This window comes from Pithys albifrons, chromosome 1, assembly GCF_047495875.1.
Source record: "Pithys albifrons albifrons isolate INPA30051 chromosome 1, PitAlb_v1, whole genome shotgun sequence".
Lineage (NCBI taxonomy): Eukaryota > Metazoa > Chordata > Aves > Passeriformes > Thamnophilidae > Pithys > Pithys albifrons.
Genome location: NC_092458.1, coordinates 75,841,958 through 75,857,046, shown reverse-complemented (window position 1 = coordinate 75,857,046; position 15,089 = coordinate 75,841,958). Strand labels below are relative to the sequence as shown.

Sequence of the window (15,089 nt, the reverse complement as noted above, 5' to 3'; positions counted from 1 at the left end):
CAGAAACACTCAGATTCTGGAGCACTAGTCAAAACATAAAAGGTGATCAGAAGAGTCTCCAGATTTCCTGCCTTTCCCACCTGACCCTACCCTATTTAAGAGTCATTAAAAATACAAGATAGTGGATGTGCTACTATTCTTAAAACTTTGGTATACTCTTAAGTATTTTCTGCATCAGACCAATAAAGATGCCTTCTCCAGGATGGGCTCCACTTCAAGGAAGCAGCACTCAACCCAAAAAGTATTTAATCATATGTTTAGTTCACACATTTCTTTAAGTATTTTTCTGAACTGGAGCCTGAGCATTCATAACTTCATGCCCAATCTGTGAGTACTCATGGCTTGTGGTGAGGGGCCAAAGAACCCACAAGAGCCTTCTCAACTCAAAAAAGTTTTTGCTCTAAGTTTCTTATGACAATGATGCAGGACCTTCGAGCTCATCCTCTTTAAAAGTAATGAGAGGAGGAGAGAATACACTCATGGTCATTAGATTTCCAGTTGAAGTAAAATGAGCTAGAGGAGCAGTACGAGGGAAGATGAGGAGAACACGTGGAAAACATGTGTTCAGCATCTCTCTTTTAGCCTGGCCCTCTGGCCTTTCCAAGCTAGAAAAACAACATTATGAAGCAGTGTCAGGAGCATGAAAGGAGAGAAGGGAGGTCAATAGCCCAGGTGAGAGAGGGGTGATTGTGGAGGAGTTGGAATGGCTAACAGCTTTGGGAAGTGGAGGAGGGGGATGACGGAGAAGAACTTTACCAGAGTAAGGGGATGAGTGTGACTTTTGTGACCAGAAGTCACAACATGAGGCTATGGTGAAGAGTCCTTCTGACCTGTGTCAAAGAGCCTATGCTTTGATGACAGCCTCAGAGACCCAAGCACAGATCGTATGTTCTGGGAGAGGGCTGCGAGAACCACATAATAGTCTGTTGCAGTAAATAGCCCTTTTGGCACACTGGTCATCCAAAGACAGTTACCCTTCATGGCACAACAGAATGACCACACATCTAGTACACTAGCAAGGGAGTTATCGACCTCACTAGCCATGCTGGCTCTAGCAGGGGCCCTCAGATGTATTGTGTGTGGTACAAATGTATATCCAAGGCCTTACATACAGTTACTTTATGCAAAAATTTTTAGAAGTACATACTGTTTACTCAAGGGACTGGATTAACTTCTGTAGAGCTATTCTCGCTCACCTGTAAATACATGGACTAAAGGGCCTTACTGTGTATTAGCAAGTGGCAATTTTTAAAACCTGGATGTCTCATGCTATAAATGCTGGGGGGTTGTTGCGGTTTCTAAGTATGAAAAATGACAGGATCATGCTATATAACTACTGGATACCAATTTTATTTTTTTTTCTCAGTTCAAAGCCAGTTTTTCCCCTAGTCCCTTAGGACTAAAAAAGTTGTGTGTTAAATTTGCAGTATAAACTATGGCTGGAGATTACCCTTGTCCTGATGCCCTTGCTTAGATGAATAGCGAGGTCTGTATGGTGATGGACCAAAGCAACAAGAGAGGAGAGGACTGTGGTGCTCCCAGCACTGCTCACACAGGAGCCTCACAGACTTCAGCCCAGGCACATCTACAGCTTCTTTAGCTGCTGAGTTTGACATTGATGGCATCCTAAGAGCTCCTGCATGGAGGATGGTCACACCTAGTCTGAGGATGGACTTTGTGCTGAACCTGGCCCTGTGCTCTCACATTCACCATCCACACAGACAGTAAATTGTACTTTCAGGTTGCCTCAGGCACCCCTCAAAGGACAGTCTAGACTTACCCAAAGGACTGGCTCAGAATAACTGAGCCTGGAATAAGCCATTATCTCTGTTCTCTAAACTCACGACTTTGATGGAAAGCAAGAGAATTTTGTGGTAAAAGGAAAAAAAAAGCAGGAAGGTGGGGGTATGGGGCCAGAGTGTGTTTGCAGCTGCTGGCAATCAAATTTCAATTCAATCAACATGACCGAGTTCCAGCTCCTGAGAAAGAGAGCTTTTGATGACATATTGACATAGCCTGAACTACAGTGGTCCAAGTGGCAGTGCTATAATTATAAGGATTATATTTAATACTGCATTTGGAAATGAAGGTCTGAAACACTGTGACACTCTCTCTCCCTAAAAGCTGGCCAAAATATGTCCAAGGAACCTTTATGGCAATACACAAAGTTGTTAGGAAAAAAGAAACATCAGAACTCAAATCATTATGAAAGAGGATCATGTGGCTGGCAGCTCAGGTCTGCTGAGAGTTGAGCAGTGAGCAGGAAAAATGAGTGTGAAAGGAAGGGCAATAAGATTTGAAGGAAAAATGGAAAGTCGTTTTTAGAAGTACAGAATTAACTGGTTTAAGGAAATAAGTCAACTGATAATTAATAAACTACTTACTTCTGGAACTTGGATTCTTTTTGTAACATGTCATGGACTTCAGCCAGGCTGAGGCCTGTTTGTTGAACAAAGACCAAACCCTGCAAATATTTCTAGACTTGCTTAATTCGACACATCTTGATTTCAGTGCGATTACCCATGTGTGCACAATTAAGCACATGCATAACTGTTTCCGGGAACTGGGCCACAGAGGTAAGCAGCCGCATGTGGAAGACCAAGTGTATCTAGCTTGGAAGGGTGTTGAATGAAAAGCTTTCAGAGAAGCAGAGAGAATGCATTTCTTTGGAAAACAAAATAATTGACTATAAACTAGCATAATGACCAGAAATAAAAAGCTTGATCCTGCATTAGGCTGATGTTCCACACTGCCACGTCCATAGTATTTCCAATAGGCAGTTTCAGGAGGGGCAAATCAGACCAGAATCAAGACTGAAAAACTCAGATGTTGAGACACCATAGCAGTGAGGAAAAGAGAAAAAAGAGTGGGGATAGAGAAAAACAGAGGAAAGGTAAGAAAAAAAGGAAAGAATAAAAAGGAAAAGGAAGGGAAGGGAAGACAAGGCAAGGGAAGGGAAAGAAAGGGAAGGGAAGGCAAGGGAAGGAAAGGAAAGGGAAGGTTTGGAAAGGTTTGTGAAGGTTTATGAAGGGAAGGTTTGGGAAGGTTTGGGAAGGGAAGGTTTGGGAAGGGAAGGTTTGGGAAGGGAAGGTTTGGGAAGGTTTGGAAAGGAAAGGTTTGGGAAGGGAAGGAAAGGGAAGGAAAGGCAAGGCATGGCAAGGCAAGGCAAGGCAAGGCGAGGAGAGATGGTTTCTAAAGCAACAGAACCCTAAATAAACGGTCTGATTTTCCAAAGTGAAAAACATAAACTGAACAGCCTAAGCAGAATTTTTGCCAACTGTCACTGGGGTGGCATTTCTAAAATCTGGTGGAATGACTCATCCCAGAATAACAACTGTTGCCTAAAAGGTCTTTCTTCCAGGTCTAGTTATTTGAATGAGAGAGATGTAAAAAACCAAAATAAACAGAAAAAGCAGAGACAGCTTCTTCTCTTGGGATTCAACTCTTAAGCTTCCTGTCAAGTCACCCACTCAACAACGTGCCTTCCCAACCTACTGAAAAGGAATCCAGGTGATCCTCTGAGCCAGGGAAGGGACTGGCCCTTCTGTAGTAAACCCCCTGTTTGTTGAACCAAGTTCTTTTGCACCTAGTTACCACCTCTCATACCACGGATATGTGCAGGATGCATCCTCCTAAGCCATTCTACCCTGCATGGCAGCAAACATTACCAGGGGAAGCATGACCCTGCCTACAAGTAGCACAGTCCTCTAATGCTTTTAGACAGACACCCTTACATTCAGTGGGAGCAGACCTAGCCCAAAGACTACACTATTGTGCAATAATTAAACACAGCCCTGTCAGCACAAATAAGCATCCTTCTTTGGCTAGTACGAAATGCAACAATTTTAAAGACGCTTTCTGAAGCAGTGTTGTTTTGCTGAATAATTTATGTCCCTGAGTCCTCTGAAAATGAGCAGCATACACTTCAATGCTGCAACAGCTATTCAGTGGAGACGGTGCACATTATGTTTAGTAAGCTCATTGCTTAAACACTGTTGCCATGACTATAAGAAAGTGATTATACTATTGTTTACAAGAGACTCTTGATAAGTCATTACCACAGTAGCCAGAGTTTTGCCTCAAGTCAAAATTTTTGGGAAGAAAAAAAAATATCACAGGTATAATGAACTTTGTGATTAAGATAATCCCTCGAAAGACTTCAAAAACTGAATACGTTGTACAGTGAGGAATGAAAACAGGCAAGTACCATAAGTGTCTCAGGACTTTCCAGCTATCTGGTTTTCTGAGTGTTTCACTGGGAAATTTCATGAAGAAGCAAAGCTCTGCTAACTAAGTAACTGTTGCAACTCATTTTCAAGGAAGAAATAATTTATAGGGCAAGCACCAATACAGGAGTTCAACCATGATGAGTAAGGCTGTAAAAACAAGCCACTCTGTGCACAATGTAAGGGAAAAAAAGACTTGAAAAATCTGACTTAGAAGAAATATTTGGAATTAAGAAATATGGTTTTTCAGTCTTTTGGAATGAAATCCATACCTAAAGCACTTAGAAAGTTCTAAGTTTTGTAGTGCATGTACATGTACAAGATTCCAGTACACGACCTCTGAATCTCAATTATGTGCTGATGATCAATAATTTCCAAAATTAGGAATTAACACTGAAGCTGTTGGAAAGTCATCCTCACATTTCCTATGGACAGTAACAGGCCATGGAACACAAAGTGAAGAGATGATTAATAGAGTGCTGGACTAGGAGTCAGGAAATCTGGGCTCCGTTCCCAGCTCTGCCAGTGACCTGCTTTTTGACCTTGGGCAAGACACTTGACCTTTCTGTGCTTCTGTTCCTCCTTCCATTCTTTATCTATCTTGTCTCTTGAGGCCCTAAGATACATAGGCAAGGGCACAGCAATCACTGGGTGTTTGTGTAACACCTACTCTAGGGAGGTGGCTGCAGAGCTCTGTAATAAAGCCAGAGTACCATAGGGATGACTCTTGCACAAGTGCATGTTTTGTTTCAAAACAGAGTAGCCACGATGAACCTTCTTGGGGTTTCATCTGCTAGCCCAGGATCTTACCGGGACTATCAGCCAGCTGCCAGGCTCAGCAAGCAGGGTAAATGGGTCTGCAAGATCTGCATCCTCACTTGTCAGAATCATGTTCATGTCAATTCCTAATTGGTACTAATTTCTCTGCACCTTAATTCAGCTGGGTGTGCAAGCGCATCAGAATTATAACTGAGCGACAGAGATAAAAATAGTTACAGGAGACATTTCAAAGCAAAAGGAAATTCTTCAGGGAAATGCCAAAATGTGTATTTGAAACCACAGGTGTGAGGTATTTTCAAATTAAAACTAAAAGAAAGTACAATTTTTCAGTAAGTGTGTTGAAATTTTGAGTAAATTATTCAATTAAGAAACATTGCTGAGTCTTTCTCCTGCTCTGATCCATAAATGCGAACCATCCTCCATAACTACCAGATGGGAGGCAACACTGGACAAGGTAGTTCCCACCTGCTAGAACTGGGATGACACTACAGTCTCACACAGAACTGATGACTTGTGTATATGATCTCGGTTCCAGCTCCACTTTGCTCTCAGTTTGCTGAAGCATCAAGTACATGAAACTTGGGACACAGATAACTTAATTGGGAGACTAATTTGAGTACAAACTGATGCAGGACAAAGAGCAAGTAAAGCAAGAAAGATTCATTTGGGTTTGTATTTCCAGTACTCATATCTGTGGGTCAAAGCTGAAAAGGTGATTTGAATACACCTCAAAGGCTTTGCCAAAGCAAACATCCAAAACTCCTGTCTTAGGCTCCATCAATAATGAATTTGTCTTCTCAGTCATAAAACTCACCACCAGATCTCAATGTACTTTACAAAGATGATAAATAGTATCTTTCATAAAGGAAACTGAGGTCTATGGAAGTGAAATAACAGGAGTAATCTGTTGAGTAGATCCTAGAGTCTAAGTAGAAACACTTACTTTTTAATTTACAGCGTGGTCACCTAAAAACTGTTGCTTGGGGGTTGCAGGTTTTTTGTTTTAGGTATTGGTGTTGGCACTTCAGTACAATTATAGATGGATTACTTGCATCTATTAATACTTCAGAAGAACCTGACAAAGTATAACAAATTCACAATCTGGCACTGAAGTAGCCATAGGAAGCTTTCCAATGGAAATATGGGACATAAATAGTTTATGCTTTTATTTAAAAGGGGAAAAAAAAGAAAAAAGCTCAGAAAAAATAAAGTTTGTCTCTTAATACTGTTAAGTTGAAAATGTGACCCAAATCTCACTCGGCACCATCTCCTTTTCTGCAGCCAAAACCACTGCTTCTTTCACTGCTCAAAGCTGTTCCAGACTGGAGCAGTGTGATATGGGGAAGACCACTCTTTTCAGGTTTACAGACACTAATTAAGATTTGTGGGAAATACAGACCCATCATGAATCCCATCAGCCTGATCCTACTGCTGCTGGGAATACTACCACTGGGAAGACATGCAGGACAACACTGACATGCAGGCACTGGAGAGAGGTCAAAGAGCAAAGACCTAGATCCTCTTCTCTTCAGAGCAACCAAGTTCCTAAAGCTCTTCTAGGCACCATGTAGCTGATTGTGTGCCCTTTAAAGTATTGTATAGTGGTGCTTTAATCACCTGCCTGAACTCCATAGATGTGATGGTGTCAGGTAATTATCATGTAGAATTGAGCCTTCAGAAGAAACCAAGGTCCTATGTGCTAGTGAGATGGTGCCACCTGAAGAGTTTAAACACAGAAGAAAAATAGTGGCACAGCAGGGGACATGTGCAAGGACACAGAGACGCAGCTGACACCTTTATGTCAGTGCTTTGTTGGCTGGTGCAGCTTGCCAACCTCCAGCTCCTCCTGCACCTCATAGGAGGTGCAATATAAATGGAGCAGTGGAGATATCACCCTTTCCAAAGCTGTCAAAGGGACCAGGATGGAGCACTTCTTTTCCAGTGATGAGATATGGGTAAGTTTCAGTTTCATAAGCCAATGGATTCAATGAGAAGGGCAGACTACAACTGGCCTCTGAGAATGATATCTTGGTAGAAGGGAGTGTTGACAGCAGTTAGGAAGAGAAATGGAGGCATGTTCTGACTAACGTAGCTGGTGGGGTTTTTTCAGTCACTGCAACGCAACTGAACTCCACATACACCTTCTGCAGGCAGCGTTCTTTGAGTGGGCAGAAGTACTAAGAGTGATGCATGTCAAAGTTTTGGCAAAACAGTTTCTCTGACTCAGATGGACTTTTCTAAGGTTCAGATTTCCTCCCAGAGTTGCTAACATTTTTGCTAGAGCCACACTTCTCAGTGCAGAACAAACAGAAGCTCTATATCACTTTTCTTTGTTGTGGTGCTACAGACCAGGGACTCAATTTGACCACTGCAGGGGATGCAAGACCTCTACCAGAACACATAATAGCCAGGGAGGTTAATGAGTGCACAGACTGGCCTTGGAGAGAGCCTCAAGTCCAGGCAGAGACGCTGTTCCTCTGTTACTACCTAGAGAAACTTTGGTGGTGGAAACAATCTGTTAAAGAGTTGCAGAAAGGAGGAGACCTTCATTAAATGTATTCCAAGCTTAAAAATCTTTAAAGGGGGCAAGTGATTTGATGGGAGAGCTAGGCCTGAAAAGGCTCCTACACTAGCATAAATTTAAAAAATTCACTTGCTGAGCTTTTTATTAAATATAGCTTTTATGCATCTTCCAGGAAGTCTTCTTGATTTTGGTTTGGAAAATGTTCTCATGGATGAGGGGAACAAAGATTTTAAATGGTTCCCATGTCCATCCTAACCAAATTGCTCCCTACAGGCCAGCAGGCCCATGACAGCAGACCAAAGTGTTGTACCCACAAAGACAATATGACTTACTCATTCTACCTGACTCAGCTACATAAATTGTCTTCATCAGAACACAGCTTCACTCCTGCAGAAGCCCAAGGAGCAGACAGTAATCCTTCATATCACAAACAGAACATTTCACTGCTTTGTCACTAAACTTTGTCAGTCATAAGATCCTAATCTAACTTTACAGAATGGTCTGTGCTTTAATCCACCTGTGCTTACCACACTGTAATGTCACTTCACCCACAGCTGGTCACCTTACTCTACTTACTTCAGACCACTTCCCAAACTTACATACATCCATAGCCAGAAAATGCAGTATTTATGCTGTGTACCCTGGCAGCCAACTAGTAAACAAAGCAAAGAGCTTGGAAGATGGGGTAGGTGTAAACTTGGTCAAAGATACCAGAGCACAATCGTTCTTTCTCAAATACTCAGAGATCTTTAATGCTAGCACAGAGGAGGCCAAACCTCAGCAAGCACAGTGTGGATCATAAAAAAAAGTCATAAGGAAATTAAGGAAATTAATTCAGGATCTCTACATAAAATAACTGCCTAAACTGAGGTTTTACAAGTCAGCCTTGGCTCTTGGTACCAGTTAGGCAACCCTGTTTTCCACTAAGGTCCTCAGAGAACTGGGACAAACCCATTGACTCCCAGCTGTTGATGAGAATTTAGGGGAGCAGGAGGAATTAACACATTGCCCTCTTCCTTGGATACATCACCTTTATGGGATTGTTTTCCCTTTTTTTTCCACCTGCTTGCAGATTACATGTGGGGAGCAGAACACTTTCACAGTCACTTTTCCAAGTAGAGAAAATATTTAGTTTTTATTTTAAATTAATTCTTAGAATGATAAATTCAGCACAACTCTGAGATGGGTGAAAGTAGAACAAGTCACTTGTGACTGATGACAAACACCCCTTAACACACTCACAGCCACCAGTGTGATGGCTGCAATGAAAGAATCTGACCTGAATAACACAATAATGCCCATAAGACAGAGCTCCTGGCTTAAAAGAGCAAAATGAGTAGGACGCAGCCTATGTTAGGAGAATGATGGAATGAATTGGCTGCTGGAGACTTGAAACTGCAGTGCAAGAACTTTGGTATTACCAGTTCAGTGCTTAAGCCACTGAGGAATGCCCTCCAGAGCTGTTTATATATAACATAAATAGTATAAACAGCTAAGTGCTGGAGGGCATATACATACATATAGATGTATGTATAAAAGAAAGACAGAACATTTTATCTGTTCCACTCTGCAGCATGAAAAGTAACACCACCATATAAATAAACAAATGTCAGCTCTTGGGAAATGCAGGGAGGCAGAAAATACAAAAGCTTCCCTAACCATGTCCTGAAGAATAAATTTCTCCTTCACACACACACACACACACACACACACACACACACACACACACACACACATACATCCACCAGTTCAGCTAAAAAATCTGATCTCCACTCTCCAATCAGAAAATGCTGATGCCAAAAATACTTTCTCAAAAATCAAAGTAACACCGTCAAATTAAGCCCAAACAAAACCCCACTAAAAACTCTGTCTCTGCCAGGTTTAAACTCTCCACTGGGAAAAGATAATTATCAAATAATAGTATCAACAATGTTAGTCACTTCAAGCTCTTTGATATGTTCAAGTGAACATTGTTTCAAATGTTACCGAGTGTCAAATATTTACTCGTGAGTCCAACTGTGTAAATGATCCATCCAATGCCACTAAAAATGTAACAAGAGCAGTGGGACCTGCAAAGCAAAGCAAACAACCCGGCTGGGTTTTGCAGACTAAAAGCATCCTGATAGCCAGAAGTCTCCACTGAGAGTTATGACGGCCTTTGCACATATGACTGCCTTTGCACATATATCTGTGTGGAGGTGTGGGGTTTTTTTTAATGGGTGGACCTACAGCAAAGCAGGTGGAGCTTTACATTCACCTTGGAGTCAGAAATGTGTGCAGTTTTACATGCTCAGTGTGAGACTCACACCAGTGCTTCTGTCTTGTGCTTTCTTGTGCCAGAGCTATACCTGCCACAACTGAAGCTCAGTTACCCCTTTTTCCAGGACCCTGTGCACCTCAGATCTGCTCCAAGGAAAATGTCTGGAATTAGAGGAATAGTGCATGTAAGGCTTCCACTGCATTTCCTATTGGGAAACACCCCATAGAGGATGAATTCTGCTTAGAGATGTTCTCTTCCCATCTATTTATAAAGCACAAGACAACAGGCTTAGTCTGCCTTGTCCGTCCTCTTCAAGTACCATTGGAATAACTGGCAGAGCAAATTCCTTTTCCAGCTGTGGCTAGACGAAAAGCAACACCCTATTATTTCCTGGTCCACCCCTGCCCTCTGAGTTTACAAGAACAGAAGCACACTTCTATACTACCTGATATATGACCCTCAGCCACTTGAATTCATCCCACTTAGACACCTGCATTTTGCTTTTCTTTGTCAATATATGCAACAATGTTCTAAGAAGCTCTTGGTAAGGGGAACATGTATCTCCATGACACAGAGACATGACTCTGAACTGATGCCTCTCTCTGTATCTTAATTAGGCAGTCCTACCACAGCAGCAGATGAGGAATGTCTGTGTCAAGCATAGAGTGGGATGACCAGCGAGGTGCAGTGATACCATTACATCAATGCTGCTTCATGAGCCAGCATCTCTTCAGTATCAGAAAACAGTTCAGGCTCCCAAACGTCATGCTCGCTGCAGTCACATACCTAGTCAGCAGGATTACTGAATGTTACCATGCAAAAATGATGGGGACTTTGTCAGACCTTTAACTTGTCAAGGACATATATGTGTGGAGTTTTCTGGGATGTAACACAACATGCAAGGTGGAGCAAGAGCTGTGCACAGCATCTCCAGCAAGGAACTTAACAGTCACTAGCAGTATTTCAGAAACAAAGACAACCTTTCTGCATTTAAGACATGAAAATCTTTCAATATTTTCTTTTGAGGAGTTTCATTTAGCATTTTCAAACAGCTGCCTCCAGCTATTTCATAATAGTAACAACTATTAAAAAAAATTGAAAACAAACCAACAAAATAATCCTCCACATAGGCCCGTCACCTGATTCCAGAAAGTGAATTTTTCTGGGACACACATTATTAGGCAAAAGTCTTTTTTTTTTCCCATAAGGCAAGTGCAAAGCATTACATTAATACACACTGGAAAAATAAGATAATGGCTTTCTTGATTGTGAGGAGGAATGTTGGGAGATTTAATCTGAACACTGAGTCAGGTGGAAGCGCCTGAACTCCCCTCGGACACAATGTTATCGCATTTAACGCTTACATCATCACCCTCACGAATGATGCTGAGTAACGCAGCCCCAAACGTCGATCCACGCACTGCAGCGAACTCCCGGGTAAGAAGGGAGAAACGACCACAAAGGTCCCGTTTTAGCATACGTCAGGCACTAAGAAAGATAAGTTTGATGTCTGGAGCAGAGGGAGCGATCTATTTTCAGCTGTTCGAATAGCAGCCACGGGCCTATCAGGACGCAGTCACTCCTCTCAGTGTTTCCTATGTGTGCCGAGAATTAAGAACTGGGAGGCAGCACAGCACAGCATACGCCTTCAAAAGCCTGGTGCACTGACTGCTTGTAATAAAGTAACAGGAGACAAGGCTTCGCCTCCTTGACATGTTCCCAGCGATTTCCAGTTGAAAAATGTCAACATATTATTTGAAAGGTGGCAGTGCCTGGAAAACTCTGGTAACTCTGGTAACACTGCTCCGCGAAACGCACAGGGTGACAATAACAACCTGAGCATGGCTGGTGAGGCCACAGCGCTCGGAGCTGCCCCGCAGCGCTCTCGGCACTGCCCGCTGCCCCGGGAGGAGCCACTGTCCGAGGGGCACGGCAGCAAACTGAGTGAAAATAGGTGCCTGAAGCCCCGACGAGCGGGATTAAATGGGGTGGAGGGGTTTAATTCAGAACACGGAAGATACTTCAGCACTACTTTTCACCCCAGCTCGGGGCCGCGCTGACACCGCCGACCGCCGGTGCCCTGCTTAGGAATGCCGCTGTCACCGCCTTGGGAGTGCGACGGCAGAGGCGCGCGACGCGTTTTTAGGACCACAACACGATTTAAAAAACCAAAACCGAAGACAAAAAAACCCACCAGAAAACACTCCAAGCAGTTCCAAAATCCCTTCAAGGCACACACGTCCCTCAGCCCGCCGCTCCGCGCCGGGCAGACCTGCCCACCGCTCCTCGCACCCACGATGCCATCGCGGGGCTCCAGCGTTAGGCAGGGATCACCGCAGGGTGGCCGCGGCGCGGCGGGACGAGCCGGGCTGCCTGGGGACGCGGGACCGGCTGCCCGGGGACGCGGAACCGGCTGCCCAGTGACGCGAGACGGACTGCCCGGGGACGCGGGACGGGCTGCCCGGGGACGCGGGGCGGGCTGCCCGGGGACGCGGGACCGGCTGCCCAGTGACGTGGGACGACCTGGCCGGGGACGCGGGACGGGATGTCCGGGATTGCGGGACAGGCTAACCAGTGACGCGGGATGGGCTGTCCGGGATTGCGGGATGGGATGCCCGAGGACGCAGGATGGGCTGTCCGGGATTGCGGGATGGGATGCCCGAGGACGCAGGATGGGCTGGCCAGGGACGCAGGATGGGCTGCCCGGGGACGCGGGATGGGCTGCCCGGGGACGCGGGACAGTGCGGTCAGTGCGGGCGCCCCGAGGGAAGGGCTCGGGGGGCTCGGCGCGGCGCCTCCCCGCCGGCAGGGGCGCTGTGACTCACCGCCAGGAGTGCCGAGGCGCGCTGCTCCCCCGCCGGCTGCTCCCCGTTGATGCCGCCGTTGCCGAGGAGGTGCTGGTGGTAGTCCGGGGGCGCCGCGCTGGCGGCGGCGGAGGGGGCGGCGGCCGTAGCCGCCTTGGGGTGTTTGCCGGCCTTGCGGGCGCCCTGCCCCTGCTGCACGAGGTGGAGGAGCTGCAAGGTGCTCTCCCGCTCGCGGTCGGAGCTCTCGGCGCGGCCCCGCTCGTAGCGCCCCTCGCAGCTGAGGTGGTGCTGGCGGCAGACGGCGATGCGGGCCCGCAGCCGCTCCACGATGGCGCTGTGCACCCGGGGCGCCGCCGGGCCCCCCCCCAGCAGCCCGGCCCCCAGCCCCGCGGCCTGGGGGGGAGCCGTGTCGCCCATCGCTAGCTGCCGGTCCTGGCCCTCCGGATGGGTCGGTCCTCACTGCCGCATGGAGGAGGGCGGGGGGGTGGCGGGGAGAGGCGGGGGCAGCGGCGGGAGCCCGAGCCCGGGGGGCTGGCGGCGGGGCGGAGGGCGGTCAGCCCCGCGCCCCCAGCCCACCTCCGCCCGGCCCCCGGGCGGTGACGGCCCCGCGGGGGGTTGACAGATCGGGGGCCGGGGGGCTCGCTAGGGCTGCGCCAGCATCGGCCGGCGAGAGGGGCGGGGGTCGGGGCCGGGCAGCCCCCGCCGAGGGGCGCCCGGGCAGGGGTACGGCACGGAGGGGGCTCCGCCGGGGGAGGAGGGCAGAAAAAAAAATAAAGCGAGCCGCTGCCTCCAAAATGAGTCCCTGGACGAAGGAGCTCTCCCTCGGGAATGAGTGAGACTTGGCAGGTTTATTGGGTTTATTTTATTTCGGGGGAGCGGGGGGGAGGTTATTCCTTGAAGTGGAAATTTAAGGCATGGCCGTGCTCGGCGGTGCGGAGAAACCCCCGGCGGACCGAAAATCCCGTAGGTTTGGTGGAGTGGGCTTGTTGGGGTTGTTTCTTTCTTTCTTTCTTTCTTTTTTTAAAAGTCTTTAGTAAATGTGCAAATAAAGAGCCAGGGAAGGAGGAGGAGGAGGCGGCTCGGGTTAGTTTAGTCTTTGTGCCTTCTCGTTTCTCTCGCCCGCTCGTTGCTGGCCGCTCTCCGGCGTGTGACTGTGTCGGGCTGGCTGCCGCTAAACTGGAGTTCCTCTGAAAATCAGAGACGGATCCCCCGCTCCGGAACAATGTCAGTCGGTGGACTTCCAGACCACGCTTTGCCTTCACTTAATCCAGCCACTGGATAAATCCGTATTGCTTTCAGTGCTTATTTCCCCCCTTAGTATTAAGCAGCAAGCTACGGACCCAGGCAAAGAACTCTTCTCGCGTACTTTCCCTTATACTTCCAGATATTGAATAGTTTCAAGTACAGTTTCAAGAAAAGCACGAAGGAGGGAGGGGACGAGGAAAGGGGAAGAGAGGAGAAAAAAGCCACCCAGCCGCTCTTCAGACAGTAATTACAAACGGAGAGTTGCACTTACAAACTTGCAGCATTTTGCCCCCAGAACAGTCCAGCAGCCACTTTTCCTTTGTGTGTTTGTATATTCCATGCCCGGCCCGGCGGGCGGGTGGTTGCCGTTGGCTGTCGGCGATGCCGGTGCCGGCGCTGCCCGCGGCCCCTCGGCGCGGCGGGCGCGGGGCGCTGCGGGGGCGGGAGGCGGGTGTCACCGGCGGCGAGAGAACAGAGCGCGGCCGGGGACGCGGCGCTCGGCAGGACGGGGCGAGGCGCGGAGCCTCCCAGCGGCCGCCGAGGGGAGTCGGGCCGCCGCTCCTCGGGAGGTATGTGCATGGGAGGAAGCCGAGGAAATCCCCGCTCCCCTCCTCGCCCTGTACCTGGGTGCCGGGTCGGGCGTGGAGCGGAGCGACCGCTGAGGAGCGCAGCCTCCCGCACTCTCCCTCCTCCCCCGGCGGCGAGACCTTCAGGCGAGTACGAGGGAGTTCTCAGATAAATCACCGCGCTGCGCTCCTCTACCAGCTGGATTTCTCTGGAACAGACAGTAGAAAAACAAGCAGTGCCTTCTAGGGCGCTCGCATGCACGAGACGAGTGCACGACACGAGGTCAGGCTAGGGATATGGGAGCTCCGCGCACTGACAGAAGCTTCTTGGGTGTCCGGGACAAATCACGTAGCACCTGCACTGTGGTTCCTCCCCAGGAAAGCTGCAGCCTTGGTGCTTCTCTTGCCTGGCTCCTCTACTTAGAGCTGGGCAGTTTTAGACTGCGAGATCTGGCCTCTGGAACTGGCCTTGCTGCAACTGGCAGCCGTCAGGTTCTACGTGTTGTAGGTGAGCTGTGAAGGAGGATGCAGAAATAGCTGGGAGCTGGCCGGATTTATTAAAGCAATATGCTGTTGTACTACTGTGGCTGCATTAGCCAAATTCCCAAATACTTCTGGGAATAACAATGGCCCCCAAGCACACAGACATCCCTGATGGAAAACCTCTAAGAGCTTTCTGTACTA

At 47.5% G+C, this 15,089-nt stretch overlaps 1 protein-coding gene across 2 annotated transcripts in view; it reads right to left on the bottom strand.

Annotated features, from left to right (window-relative positions):
- MAML2 (mastermind like transcriptional coactivator 2) overlaps positions 1 to 14,963 on the bottom strand; it is a 211,813-nt gene extending 196,850 nt beyond the window's left edge. Inside the window, exons 1-2 of one of the 2 annotated variants that reach the window (XM_071555283.1) lie at positions 14,463 to 14,963; positions 12,616 to 14,271 (exon numbers count right to left, since the gene is read on the bottom strand). In XM_071555283.1, the coding sequence (XP_071411384.1) occupies positions 12,616 to 13,011 (396 nt within the window). In that variant the 5' untranslated portion in view covers positions 13,012 to 14,271; positions 14,463 to 14,963. Of the gene's footprint in view, positions 1 to 12,615 lie in introns of both variants that reach the window. The other variant, XM_071555275.1, reaches the window with a different exon arrangement.
- Positions 14,964 to 15,089: the final 126 nt, after the last annotated feature.